The sequence below is a fragment of the Sinocyclocheilus rhinocerous genome, unplaced genomic scaffold (assembly GCF_001515625.1).
Source record: "Sinocyclocheilus rhinocerous isolate Xijiao unplaced genomic scaffold, SAMN03320098_v1.1 scaffold1664, whole genome shotgun sequence".
NCBI lineage: Eukaryota > Metazoa > Chordata > Actinopteri > Cypriniformes > Cyprinidae > Sinocyclocheilus > Sinocyclocheilus rhinocerous.
In genome coordinates this window covers 164,779-180,095 of record NW_015625582.1, presented here as the reverse complement: position 1 = coordinate 180,095, position 15,317 = coordinate 164,779, and the positions used below count along the sequence as shown (strand labels likewise).

Below are 15,317 nucleotides of genomic sequence, written 5' to 3'. Positions count from 1 at the left end.
AAGACAAAATTGTTGCTATTTGCATGCTATAATCATTTAGTTCTTTCTTAAGGACTTGGTATCAGTAATTACATAGTAGCCGTCTTTGTGAGTTTTAAATTGAAGTGGTCTGTGCGTCTGATTTTTGCTCCACTGCTTTTACAGTAGCAAATCTTCAATAGTTTTTAACAGCACTTTCAAATAAAGTCACAATGAACTCCTGAATCAGGATATGACAGGCAGACACCACACAGTTGCTGGAGCATGAGTTGTTTACAATGACATTCCAAAGCACAATTAAGGCTTGGAGGTGTTATGCTGTAGGCCTACTCTTTGCCTAACAGAATAGAAACTTGCAGTGTAATTACGACCAAACCAGAAAGTCCAATTCTCCTACTCTAATGCTCACTGTGTCATACTGACGTTCATGACCGAAGCCCATGTGAGTCTTTGTCCATTACTGCACTATAGGGGTCAAAGTCCTACAACCTGATACAAGCAGAAGACATTTTCTGTATTGCAAGATATATTGAAAAATGTTTTCTTTAATTTACCTTTAGAGGTTTAGAATTTTCTAATGGCCTTCCCCTGGGCCTCAAGTCTCCATTGTTCTGTAGTCAAGTGAAGCGAAACCTTGGAAATGAGTAAGATTTGGCACAAGAGATCTCACGGAAGTGGCCATAAATGTTACATCACAGCTACGTCTCATTGAAATTCATTGTTGTAACATTGTTTTTTTTCTGACAAGTTTCCAAGAAGTACTTAGACTGCCATTATTACAGAGCTATTCTAGGGATAGTTTACCCCAAAATAAAAAGTTGTCATTTACTTCCAGTCATTTATTACACGTTGTTGCAAACCTGGGACTTATTTTTTTGCCTGCGGAGCACAATAAAACAAAAGTCCGTGGGGTCCATGTGGTTTGGACTTCAGCATTTTTCTAAATATCATATTTTGTGTTCTGCAGGAAGAAAAAAAATGGATAGCTCACCCAAAAATGAAAATTCTGTCATCAATTGCTCACCCTCAGGTTTTGCTCATCTTGAAGATATTTTAATGAAACCTGAGATTGTTGTCCCTCGGTTCAAAGTCAATCCCCCTAAAATGTTCATGCTTCCAAAAGTTCTTAAAACACTGTAAAAGTAATCAATTTATTTAAAGTTTAATTCAAGTCTTCTGAAGAGACGCCGCCACTTTAAATGATGAACAGATTTAATTGCAGTGCTGCAGCAGAGTGAGATTATTGCTCTTAAATTCAGATAATTTCACCTCTTAATGGTGTTTTTAACTGTACTGGGTTAAGCTAATGTTTTGATGTAGGGGGCTGATTGATAGCCTGCAGTATAGGCTGAAGTTATTCAGTATAATGCAAATTCTGTTATACGAACATTTCACCATATAGACCATTTTAGCATCTTATTTATATTTCAGATAAATCAAGAATGTTTACACTGACAAATATAAAACTTTTGATGTGTTTTTATGTGTTATTGTTTTTAGAGTTGCTAGGCACCACCAAAAAGTACATGCAGATCCAGTAGCTAGAGCAGCAGGGAAACGAGAACGGATTGTAGTTGTCATTAGCAATAGCAGCTTACTACCGTTTCTGGACAGAATGTTTCTCCTCCCTCTGTTCAAGAGAGACCATTGAGGAGACTCTCCACCCAAAATACCCATCCTGATAAAGTCGTGTTGGCATTCATAAATACAGCAGCAAGCAGTAATTTTTGGGCCCAAGTACGTCAGATGCAAAGTGACAAGCTAAGCAAGCATGGCAGGGAGCATCAGAACAGTACAATGAAAGGCTTGCTATTTTTCAACATCTGCTTTTGCTGTCATTTACTCAGCAATATTATTAAAACTAGTTAAATGATATAGAATAACACCAAAAATATTACAATACTAATACTCTTTCCATTTTTGACAAAAAAAAAAGCGTTTCAGCATAACATTATGTAATAATGAAACATTTATTCGGACCTGTATTTCTAAAAATATAAAATAATTTCACTTCCTTACAAAAACTTCTTGACAAATGGGTTAAACCTAGTGGTTTGAAGGATAGTGATGAAATCTAAAGTTTTAAAATTATTATTTAAGTTCATATTTTGAGACTGAGCTGTGATCCTTAAATAGTCTTCTTGTTCTAAATATGCCTAAAGAATTTTTTTATTTTACATATAAAATAATTACACTGAATGGCATTTTAGTGGGTGCATATCATGGTAAAAAAGACAACAACAAAACAGGACATTCTAATGGTTGGGGGAAAAAAGTAAGTTACATTACACTTATTTATGTTTGATGCTTGAAAACCCTTTTCCTCATTGACCAATAAACACTGATCAACACACTTAAATAGAGCACATCAAATATGGCAAACGTAAGCTTGATTGTACTTGCTTGATGTCCAAGAACCAATGATGTTTTGTTTAACTTGGATTTCTTGTACGATCTCTTTATGAACATTTAAAAGACTGAACGTTTTGGGGGAATGGACTTTTAATGAAGGGACAGAAATCTCTTGTTTTCATAAAAAAAAAAAAAAATCCTAAAAAAGTGTTTCAAAGATAAACAAAAGCCTTGAGTTTGGAATGACACGAAGGTGTGCAAATGACAGATTTTTGATTTTTCATTCAACAATGGAGACCGTCATTGTAGAGCTCCATTAAAGTGAAATGCTATACCAGCAATAATACTGTGAAATTGGCATCATATGATAGAGAATAGAAATTTTAGAACAAGCATTCAAGTGATCATCTACTTAAAACACAATTAATCATTTTTTAAAAAGCTTATTGTAAGCTAGTACCTGAACAAAAGGTTAACACTCCCCACAGTGCCTTCTTTTGAAATCTTACCATGGAAAAAAGAAAGGAGTGGCTATGAAAATACAGGTCAGTTATACCAGACACATTATTTTTTTCTTAAGAAACAATATCTAACCTTTTATATTGCTACATTGCTACGTAGATAGGTGTGCATGCATTTATATAAGTTTAAGACACATTTGTTGAATATATTTTGCCATTAGCAAAGATTAAACTGTATATTATACAGAATAAAGCATGTCAGAACCAGGGAAAGAAAAACAATATCTCCGAATAGTGTGATAATTTGTCTAAGCCACTACTCCAATTTAAGACTAAGCATATTCAGCCTTCAAAAAAAAAAAAGTGACTTTCCATTACACCATTACATAAAACGGAAAACTTTTAGAGGTTTTACCCTCTTTGTGGGTGCAACAAACCAACAGATGTTTTCTTTTTCTTTGCATGACATCAAAAACAATAAAAAGAAACATAAGTTATATCATAGCTTTAGAAATGCTAATATTTCTTTACAATTATATATACAAGGTGTACTTTTATATTAAAATGCCATCAGAAATGCAGTGAAACGTACCATCATGCATTTAATAAAAAACATTTGAAATTGCTAACTTTCAGCTATGAAAAAAATATAGTTCACCGATAGAATCAGTAGTTAAGCTTCAAAAAACAAAAAAACAACCTGTCAAATTACAGTGAATAAAGATTGCACAAATATGTAGTCTGCCAGCCCACAAATTACTGATAGCCTTTTGGCTGCTCTGTCAATGTTTAAAAGCACAACACTTATGACACCAGAGTAGGGGAAACTATTGCAACATTGTTCCATTCAGAATAGTTCACAACAGCTTTGATCACTAAAAATAGATGCTTCTATTGTATCAATTATTAAGAGGGGTCGAAAAAGTTTGCATATAGGTTTAAAACCATCCTCCAGACCAAATCATACATTAAAGGCAACAAACACCAACACTAAAACTGAGATCCCGTTTTATTTAGAGGCCTCATTTAATTGATAGGTATGAATTCAGTTTACACAAAACCCTTTAAAAAAGTCAACATGCAGTGATCACAAGGATAGAAAGAAGAGCCTATAGATGGAGAACAAAGGATCTGAAATTGTGCCTAGGCCGTACACTTCAAATATTCACAGTGACTCATGTTTCTTTTCTTGTCCATGTATTCATACGGATTTAAACATACAAGGAAGGCATTGTTCTGACACAGAACAGTCAAACATCAAAAGCTTTAGGAATTTGAAAAAAACCCTGTACCAAAGTCCAGTTTGACTTGCAGGATCCCAACATGCTGCTTCAAACCTCCATGACCACCTCATAATTTAAGGAGGTAAAGCTTATGGTCAGCTGTAGGGCTCCACCATCTTTAGTCCCAAAAGGGAAAAAAAAAAAAAACTTGCCTTTTTCTGAATCTAGTTTACGTACCAATAGCCGTGCCAAGGATGAGGCATTTTTTCTGCACATTTAATGCAGCGGAGACCTGTTCTCTCTTTTTAAAACAAATAAATGCAAGACCAAATGCAGTGGAGATGAAGCCCCTCTCACTGAAGTCTATGAAAATCTATGTACAGATTACTCCGAGCAATATTTAAAATATCCAAAAGGAAATTACCAGACCTTTAGGTCAATTTCTTGTCATTTCTATTATTATGAAAAAGAAAAAAAGCTTCTTCGTGAATCAAAGAGAACAGCAGCTTCCTGTGGACACCCGAATACCAGCATTCCAAACAAGTGTGGATGATATTCATGAGAATCCGAAACGGTCCTTGATATTCACGCAGCTGTGATATACAAAAGATACTGACCTCCAAACCAAGCCACATTTCATATCGCATGAAACAAAAGCACTTTACAAAAATCTTATAAAGTAAGGCACTGCATTAACTTTCACTCTCTGGAATAGTGCTGTTCAACAACTCAAGTTTAGACGTAGGCCCCTAAAGCTGCGTGGAACTCAGTGAGGCATTGGACGAGCTGTTGGAATTTTGGTCTCTCCTCCGGATCCAAGGCCCAGCAACAGGCCATCACTGCAAATCTGAAACAGAGAACATCTTCATATAAACAAAACATTTACTTTTATCAGATCGGTTGACTGATGAAGCCGTAGCAGATTGGTCAAAGAAGAAAAAAGACTTATTGGTCTTGATTACAGTTGACAGCAGCAACGTTTGAAAAGGGCTTGAGTGAAAGTTGAGATCGCCTTATCGCTCAGTTTCTATTCAGGCTTTCCAACACACAAGGCAAGCCGCAGAACACATATTCATCACTTATTCTCTGGAGGGAAAGGGTGCGAAGCTGTGATCCAATGCTGATTAGCTTTTCCTGCGTTCTCTAAACTGTGTTCCGGTGAGTGTGCATAAGACAATAAATCTTGCTGTGTTTGGGTCACTGACATGGTCAACAGCGCTCGTTACTTTGTCATTCCTGGCTGGTCCGGTCACCACGGCTCCGGTTCCCTAGCTATTGCAGGATGCCGATAAGGTTGAGATTGTGCGGACTTGTTGTATTCGGATCAAACTGTCCATTTCATTTTCTAAAGGTTGCCTTACAAATTCATCAAGATTTAAGAAAGCAGTTGTTACTGATACTTTGGGAGCACTGCCAGTCACTCAGTAACACAAGTTCACAAGAGTTTATTTCTTTTGCAATATTAAAGGGATAGTTCACCCAAAAATGAAAATTATGTCATCATTTACTCACCCTCATGTCGTTCCAAACCTGTATGAGTTGCCTTCTTATGTTGAACATAAAAGAAGATATTTTGAAGATTGCTGGTAATCAAACAGTTGGTGGTTGCCATTGACTTCCATAGAATTTTATTTTTCCTACTATGGAAGTCAATGGTAACCACCAACTGTTTGATTACCAGCCATCTTCAAAATATCTTCTTTTATGTTCAACATAAGAAGGCAACTCATACAGGTTTGGAACGACATGAGGGTGAGTAAATGATGACATAATTTTCATTTTTGGGTGAACTATCCCTTTAACTCTGCACATGTTATTTTAAAAGAAATATTTATTCTGAAATGTATTCAAATACAGAAGTTAAATGTTTGAACCAAACTCACAGTTCATCGGGGCAGTTGATGGGTTGTGCTATTCTGTAGCCGTCCTTCAGATAGGCAGCCATCTCGAAGGGGTCGATGTCAACATAAGGAGTCTGTCCCAAGGTCATCAGCTCCCAGAGAGTAACCCCAAAAGCCCACTGTAAGGAAGCAACACGCAAGAGCTCAGAGCAGGCTGACTGAAATAGAAAGATGATCCCTCCCTTTCGACAAGTGATGAGATCACTTGAGCCGGACGTTATTTAGTAAACAAACCGATAGTGTTTACAGATCAGTATTTGAATGCAGAAAGAAATTCCTATTAAAATCTTCATATAGGACATATGGGAAGCTTCTTGGAGAGTTTCACAGATGATGGGGGGAGTCAGAATCCAGGTATTTATGATCAAATAAGAATAAGATGTTTTTAAAAATGCTGTTTTTAAGATTCATGTTCACAACATCTTTAAGAACAATTTATTAGTGCTATTTTTAAATCAAAACATGAATAAACATTTCAAAATATAATCCTTAGTTAATAAAAATTACTTGGTTTTAAGTTGTTTTATTATTATTATCCATTTATATTAATATAAAATTATATTTATTAATATAAAACTGGTCAAATAAATAATTATTGGCTTATCTGCATCAGTCAGAATTTTAAATGTCAGTGCATTCCTTAAAACGGAGAATCATGACAAATCATGTAACTGCAGAAACGCATATAAATATGAGACTGTTCCAAAAGGAAAAAAAGGGCCCCATCTTGATTTGCTTGAGCCATGAGGTCCCCGTTAGGACATTTTAGGGCCACTGGAAGTATTCTGGAAACAAAGCATTCCAGTAACACAAAAGAAGGAAATGTGGTTTCTTTCCATTGATTTTGGATACAATCACAGCTTGTTCACAGAGACATTTAAGACGCTTCAAATCTAATAAATAAGCCGCCATGCTGATTTAACATGCATAAAGATGTTTGTTCTACATCATTAGCTATGAAACAAACTGAAGTGCAAATTAGTGTAATTACAGCTCTTGTTATAAATAATGTTCAAGTCAATCAAGTTGATTAGATGTCAGTCAATAATCTTGGATATAAAAAGCAACGCGACTATAAGCTGCATTACTTTCAGTGCAAACAGTTCTATGTGTGTCTGCCCTTCAGGGAGATGTGTTGGAAAATGCTAAACAGTAAAAGTACTGTAAAAAAAAAACTATGTTTGCGCTTGAGGGCAATACACTTGACTGCAGAACGCGCTTGAAATTAATTCTCCCTATTCACTAAAAGACAATCATGCCCATCTTTCCTTTCTAGACATTTAAAAACAGACAGGCTTCTTTACATATAAAAGGATGTTGTCTTCCGCACTTAATGTGTTTTTTGTTTGTTGGTTGTTGAGAGGCTATGAGAGATAAAATTGGGCGCAGATCAAAGTTGACATCCACTGGTGATCTGGCATTTTGTCTTAAGTCTCAATGGGTGGGTGATATCCTGCACTACCAGCCCTTACGGTAAACAAATCTCCTGCGTATCCTAGTAAATGAGTACATTTCCATACCAGGCCACTGCTCATCACCAGCTCCTATTGTTTTATAATAAACAACGCTTTAATAATTGTTCCTGGCATGAGGGCAGCACCAGCTACTATTGTTCTGTTAGATTGAAAGGATGCAGAGGTCAGATCGCTGACAGGTTTTGGCCCGGTGTGTCATTTATGAGGCATCCAGGCGGCGTTCAGTCCTTCCTGACTGTCTAGGGTGGGTTGTTTCCTTGGCACTTTGAGTGAGACAGACGGGAACGTACAGTGTGTTGCCAGACAAACACAGTTTGCTCCCCCACTCACTTTCCCCAGAAATACAAAAATGTGCCAGGGCTGAGTTTGGTTAAAAGGATAGCTCACCCAAAAATGCAAATTCGGTCCTTGTTTACTCACTTTTATGTTGTTTTGACCCACACATTTTTTTTCAAGGCAGAAATTAAGATATTTTTCATGAAATGAGACATTACTGTCCCTCCACCGAAAGTCCATGACACCAAAACTTTGATTCTTCACAAGCATCAACAAAACATTATATATAAGCAATCGATGGTAATAGAGTGGTTTAATCTGTATTTGCTTGATGCACAAGCTTACTGGTTCTTGCATGATACACAAGAATAAACATCACTGGTTCTCATGCATCAAGAAAGCATATTTGATCTTTATTTACCATATTTGTTGTGCTCCATGTATGTGCATTGATCAATATTCATGTGTGAATAAAAGCCTAAATTAAATCAGTTTACCATATAAAGTGATCATGTCTATTCAGAAGACTTCATAAGCATGATTCGTAGTTTTTTTTTTTTTTTGACAATGTCTTTATGAACTCTGTGAAGCATTAATGTTCTGATGTAATGGTCTTTCAACAGAGTAACAGAAAACATTCATTTGTTTCATAGATAAACGCAAGTCTTTGGAGTTTGGAACGACATGCGAGTAAGTAAATGGTGGTCATTTCATTTGAGTGAACTCTCCCTTTACCTTGCACTGTGCGCATATTCTTGCGAAATTTGATTGTACACCTATTACAGGACTATTATTCTGAATATAAACATATTAGGAAAATTCAAATGGGTGTTAACTGTGATATTGCTGAATGCAGCTGACAATACAGGCCTCAACAAGTTCATGGGCACCTGAAGCATGATTACTGTAATTGTCAGCAATAACAATGCACGATGGAGCAGACCGTATGACGTCAAAGAAGTTACGCAATTTTAAATCTGTTACCAGGTTTTTACCAGTGCCATAAGAAAATACTAAAAGGGTACAACATTCTTTTATAGGCAAATTATCCATAGGAAGAGAAAAATAATACATTATAGAACACCTGCTGCTGGTATGAAACAAAATATTATGTGAGTGCATGTTACAGTCTGTTGCAAAACAAGGCATAAAGAAGCAGCGACTCTTACCACATCACTAGCACTAGAGAAGTCATTGTTAAGCAAACTCTCCAAAGCCATCCAGCGAACGGGTCGGTTCTCATTGTCCCCGAGGCAGTGATAGTCCATGGGGAAGAGATCACGGGCCAGTTTAGCAAATGGCTGCAATATAACAGAGTGAAAAATTTAAGGGGGTCTGAATACTTTCCGTACCCACTGTATATATATATATTCTAATGCAAATGGATGATAAAGAATGCATGGAGAGAATAAATAAATGAAATGATTTACGCTTCATTCAATATTTTTCTTTTATTAATTTGGCAATTTATCAATGACATAAATGCGATAATGCACATCTGAACAGTCATTATCATAACAATTGCAATAATGACTGTTTAACTGTACATTATCTTTTTTTATAGCCAATGCCAATATGTAACACTTGGTGCAGCTTTATACTGACGCGTGAAGGACAGTTGATGTAAAATGGTAAATAGTAGGAGTACATGAGGTAAAAATGGAACTTACACACAGTTTCTGGCAGCCAGGTCTTTGTGAATAACCTCTCTCCGTGCCAGATAGCTCATCCCACATGAAATCTGTATTGCCATGTGGACCAGGTCTTGTTGAGAGATTGCCTGTGTGGGTAACACAAGAGAGAGAGTGGACTAAATGGTTATGTGACCAATAAGACATTTTAAGGGTCACTTGGAGCCTAATATACATTTTAATAAGAGAGGTCCAGCAAGAGAAACCAAAAGACACAAAAAGTGAGATGCATGACAAGTGGGTAAGCAGATGCTTGTGGTTATGCTTCACCTCTTTGGAAACCAGACTTGATGGAGCAACAAGTTCCTCTGCTGAATCTCATTTGGTAGGAAGAGTCTGGCATCTGATGTAATGACAGTTACCTCACTAAACGTAAACGTTCTTTAACTCTTTAGAGGGAGTGGCTCAACTGCAGGCATCCTTGTATAATCTATCTCGAGTCAGACACAACAAGAAACCCTGGGTGCTAAATGACAAGGTCATAACATGATGAGTGGCTTTTCAGATGAACTATACACAAGGCTTTAGAACAAAATAATTGCAGTGTATGACAAACTCGGGTGTCAGATAAGTTCGATGGTGCATGCTCATTCCTGTTTGTTCAGTGTGAATTTGGTTAGACTGAATTGTTTACTCAAGAGAGAAGACATGTCGAACATGTAGAAGGTAGGGATGGGTCAATGAGAGTGTATTTTAAATCTCAACCTTTTCAACTTTTTAGCTGTCATGCCTTAAGGGGGATCGATTTAGACACGTAACTTCTCTGAGAGGGTGTGCTTTAGTGTGCCAGCAGTTAACAGCAAGTGTGTTTCTGTCAACATGCTACACCCCTCTTTGAGAAGTCAAGATTGCAATTTATTCCCACTTGCAAATCACTCGAGAACAATGATTTAGTTAGAAATGCACAGATATTAAAATACTAATAAGCTGATCATTATAAATGTCCAATATTTCAGTGTAAAAAAATATAACTAAAAGCAGTTTTAAAATGCTACAAGTGAATTTAGGCATCACATTCTTTTTTATGTACAATATGGAAAATATTCATTTTGACTGCAAAGGTAATCTAAAAGTAGAAACAGGAGAATTACCATGCAAAATTAAGTATGCAACACTGGCTGATATACAATCATTTAAAAGTCTATTCTCACAATGGCTGCATTTATTTGATCTGAATATTGTGAAATATTATTAGAACTTAAATTGACTGTTTTCTGATGTGAATTGTAATTTATTCCCGTGATGTTAAAGTCTTCAGTGCCACATGATCCTTCAGAAATCATTCTAATATGATGATTTAGTGCTCAAGAAACTTTTTTTTTCTATATTTATGTTGAAAACATTTGAACGCAACTGAAATGTTCCCAGGTCCAGAGACGTAGTAAGGACATCGGTAAAACAGTCCATGTGACATCAGTGGCTCAACTTCAGTTTTTGAGCGCAACTACTTTTTGAGCGCAAAGAAAACAAAAAATAACATACTTTATTTAACAATGCTTCTCCCCCGAGTTACGTCTTCTGCCATTTTGGAGAGTACCCAAGAGTGTAATCGACATAATCAGCGTTGTTTACGTTCGGGAGAGAAAGTGCGCGCATGAACGTAATCTGCGTAACCAGCGTTGTTTACGCTTAGGGGAAAGCGTGCGTATGCATTGTGATACTCTCTAAAATGAAGAATTGTTGAATAAATTATGTTATTTTTGTTTTCTTTGAGCTCAAAAAGTATTCTCGTAGCTTCGCAAAACTGAAGTTGAGCCACTGATGTCACATGGACTGTTTTATCAATGTCCTTACTACGTTTCTGGACCTGGGAACATTACAGTTGCGTTGCGGTCAATGCAGGGTCTGAGAGCGCTCACATTTCATCAAAAATATCTTAATTTGTGTTCCGAAGATGAATGAAGGTCTTACAGGTTTGGAACAACATGAGGATGAGTAATTAATGACAGAATTTTCATTTTTGGGTGAACTATCCCTTTAATATTTTTTTGTGGAAACTGTAATGCATCTTTTTCATTAATCATTTATAAGTAGAACGATTCAAAATACGCCATTTATTTGAAATAGAAAACCATCAACAAGTCTCCACTGCTACTTTTGATCAACATAATGTGTCTTTGTGAAACAAAAGCATGTGGAAAAAAAACTACTCGAAATTCTGAATGGTCGTGGTGTATACACAAAATACAACAACACCAATACATCATACATGCATAGTTTATGCAGAAAATCTATACCCTATTTATTTGATTCCTCTACATTCAAGCATTGCTATTTATTTATTAAAAGCTGGTCTATGAGCAGTAATGCACATAGAATGCAATGTTGCACATCCCTAGGGCGTTAACTTTTAAAAACGGATCTCAGGGTCCTTGCATACTGCTCCATTCAGTCTGTCTCTGTCCAGATGTTTGATCAGCATCTGGTGGACAGGGTACAAGACCCTAAACCAGCCTAATTATACAGTGCTACCTTAAGACTGACTAGTCATTCAGACAGAGCCATTTTTCAAAGTATGTAGTTTTGCACAGACATACATCTAAGATTCAGTTCAGGTGAGAGGGGAACATTTTGGCAGTAAATACTAAAATAAATCATCCACTTTCAATGCCAAAATGCAGGGTATTAACTATAGCATGGGTAGTTTACATGATTTATGTTTTTCCAAAAAAAGACAATTGTGTATTGAGGCAGGAAGTATAACAACACTGCCACTACAAGCTTGGTCTTGAAGAGGAAAAATTGATAGCTTAAAGCACCCATTTAACCATTTTAAGAATACACTGGTCTGACTGATCGAATATATGTAATCTTGTCTTTGAAGAGGGTTCAGTGGCAGCTGAATGAAAGACAGCCCAGGGTTAACATCACAAAGGCTCGATTGTGAACAGTAAACTACTGTAAAGCACATATCATAGAAAGTTCACTCGATGTTGACAGAGGATCTGCACAATGAATTCACTGTTTAGAAGAAAGCAATTAAATCAGGATAATCTGAACACTCCAGGTGTTCTGCTGGAGGGTCTCTAATATAAACACCTGCCTTAGACTGATTTATAGCTAACAGCAGGAGGAGTGTCATTACGCTACTTAGCATTAGCTGAATTCACAACTGCTCAAAAATCACTCTCTGTGCAAATGTCGATGCAGTTTAAATGTTGCATGTTAAATAAAACAACCAGTAAAATAAGTGTGCTGTTTTTTTCAAATAAATTAATATCAGAGCAATGAAGGAGTGCTCTGATATCTATCAAACTCTCTTTGATTATACAAACATAAATGGATTAGGTAGACTTGGTCAAGTTTATTGTGGCAGTTATGTCATTTAAAAAAAAAAAGGCAAAATGTCACTTAAAAATAAAATAAAAATAAATAAAATAAAAATACATTTGTGGAAGTCTTACCTGTGGGTTGTTGGCCTCAGCAAGCTTACATTGGCGCAGGAAAAGCTTAAGATTTCCCCAGTTCATATAGGGCAACAGGACCATGGGCTTCTCACCATCTTCTATACAAACATGGCTGATGGGTAACAGGTTCCTAAGAGTGAATAGACCAAAAAAATAGAAAAATAGGTTAAGATTTAAAACACATTTCTGCACATTTAATGAGTGGGGACTGGGGAATACAATTAAAACAAGAATTAGAGAAATTACACTGTTATTAGATTCCCACTAGCAATGATACACAAAGTAGACAGGAAGTGACATGTTACCCTAAGGTACTTGGTCTGTACAAGACTAATTTCAATCAGTGATTCATTTCTGACGAGGAAAAATTTAAGTCACGGGCTGCGCTGACCGTTTAACCTCAGACACGGGTCTGCGTGACTGCAAAGCTCGGAACGCTCAGGACAGGATATGGGTCTGAGCCCATCCCAAAAGGCAACCAAGCGGGAAACAGTAAAATCTAAACAGAATGTTTGACCTCAGGGCTGTTGTAATGCTGCTATATTAATATCAGGAAAATGATTATGAATAAAGATGAAGAGATATTAAATATGATGTGAAGTGATACTAATAGATGAACACCAGGATTACAAAGTTAGTATTCAGTTTAAAATTAAATTTTCATTGCATTGTTCATGTCAAAAGTACAGTATATTAATTTTGTTTGTATTTTTTTCAGTATGAATATTTTTAGTTTTCATAGGTTTCAGTAGTTTTCATCAAAAAATAGATAACCAATGGCCAATAGATGGCTGATATAAAAATTATGTCTTTTTCTAAATAAAATTAAAAAGACAAAAAAAAAAGTGAATTTAGGCATCACAACAATATAATGTACAATAAAAAATAGATTTTAAACATTCAGTAAAAATTATATTGAACTGTTCAACAACAATTCGTTTTTTTAAAAGATCAACTTTACACTTAAGACTCACTTCAAGTTACTCTGAAATATAAATTACTGATACATTTCTAATATCTGTTGATATTAGATAGCCAATGTGGTACCAGTAAGCCTCTATATTAGTGTAAATAAAATGCCCGGGCCTTGGATCCAGAACTGGATTTGTTCAGATCTTTTGTCAGACAGCCAACACCAGAACTAGTCACTGGATTTGTGAAGTGTATTTTAGTGATCTATTTACACTAGTTTTTGTCTTAATAATAGATAGTTATAGTTAACAGTGATATGAAGACACAAAGTGATTAACAATGATGGCACAAAGTGATTTATAAGAATAGTTCATAAGAAATGCAGAATGTCTGAAACCACATGCATTTCTATGAAGGAAACTTGGTAAACAAGAATGCGCTAATAAAGAGAGAACACAGAAGATGACAGTAACTCACACAGCAGAGGAAGTGTGTAGATAAGTAGACATAGAAGTGTCATAGCTGCAACTGTGGTCATCATATTGCGGTCACAACATTCAAACATTACACAACATGCTTCCACTGTGGACAGGGTAATTTACCTTTCATGAAAGTATGGTCATTTATATTTATATACACAAGTATATTATGTCATCATTCTTGAAACCTCTAATCAGCATGTGTGTTTGATGACGTTATAGGGATTTTTTGTTATGTGAAGTGAACTTCTATAGGTATTCTGCCCTCAAAATGTAAGAAACCCCTGATAAGGTCCCTTTGATTCAAAACACATCTATGGCAAGCTTTGTTCATATATGAAAGGATTGGATTAAAGCTGAAGTTTAACACACACACACACACATATATACATATATACAGTGGGTACGGAAAGTATTCAGACCCCCTTAAATTTTTCACTCTTTGTTATATTGCAGCCATTTGCTAAAATCATTTATATATATATATATATATATATATATATATATATATATACGTATATATAGTAAATACAACACAAATGATTCTGCACAAAACTCAGTTCAGGATTACTTTTGCAAATTATAGAAAAATGCTATAATAGGAGAATGACACAGCAGATTTTGCAATAGAGCAAGTTCTTCAAGCGTCAAGAAAGCAGCACATGGTGGCTGTAACTCACCTGTGGTGAAGGCCCCGTAGTTTACAGCTTTCTGTAAGCATCATGGTCACCTGTACCTCTGAGGCGTGATCTGCACAGCCAAATGCAAGAACAAAGAGTCAGGGATGTGTGACGCAAACCTGAACAACCCAATCTTGAGGGAAATTTGAGAAAATCAACTGACAGTCTTCTCATCCCTCCACACACCAATCAAAACAAAGTAAACCCTCAAAGATCTGGAAAAAGCCAGATCCTAAATGTCAAGCAGCACTAAAGGATAGAGGAAATATTTGAACATTTAGTCAAATTCATTAGCTATGTTTCCACTCAACTAATTGTGGTATATCGCATAAAAAAAAACGCTGGATGGAAACGCCAAGATGTGCATAAATTCTAAAAATGCGCATTAAAAAAAAAAAAACGTATGCACTCAACTAAATAGGATAAATTTCTTATCCGGTAAGAAAACATGCGCATAAACTATGATGGAAACACTTTTACC

At 36.0% G+C, this 15,317-nt stretch overlaps 1 protein-coding gene across 1 annotated transcript in view; it reads right to left on the bottom strand.

The window, feature by feature from the left end:
* Positions 1-3,513: 3,513 nt before the first annotated feature.
* The window catches only part of LOC107753628 (tyrosine-protein kinase RYK-like), a 57,270-nt gene continuing 45,466 nt past the window's right edge, over positions 3,514-15,317 (bottom strand). Inside the window, 5 exon segments of the mRNA XM_016569842.1 lie at positions 3,514-4,862; positions 5,899-6,035; positions 8,837-9,002; positions 9,338-9,447; positions 12,763-12,895. Of these exon segments, the coding sequence (XP_016425328.1) occupies positions 4,751-4,862; positions 5,899-6,035; positions 8,837-9,002; positions 9,338-9,447; positions 12,763-12,895 (658 nt within the window). The 3' untranslated portion in view covers positions 3,514-4,750.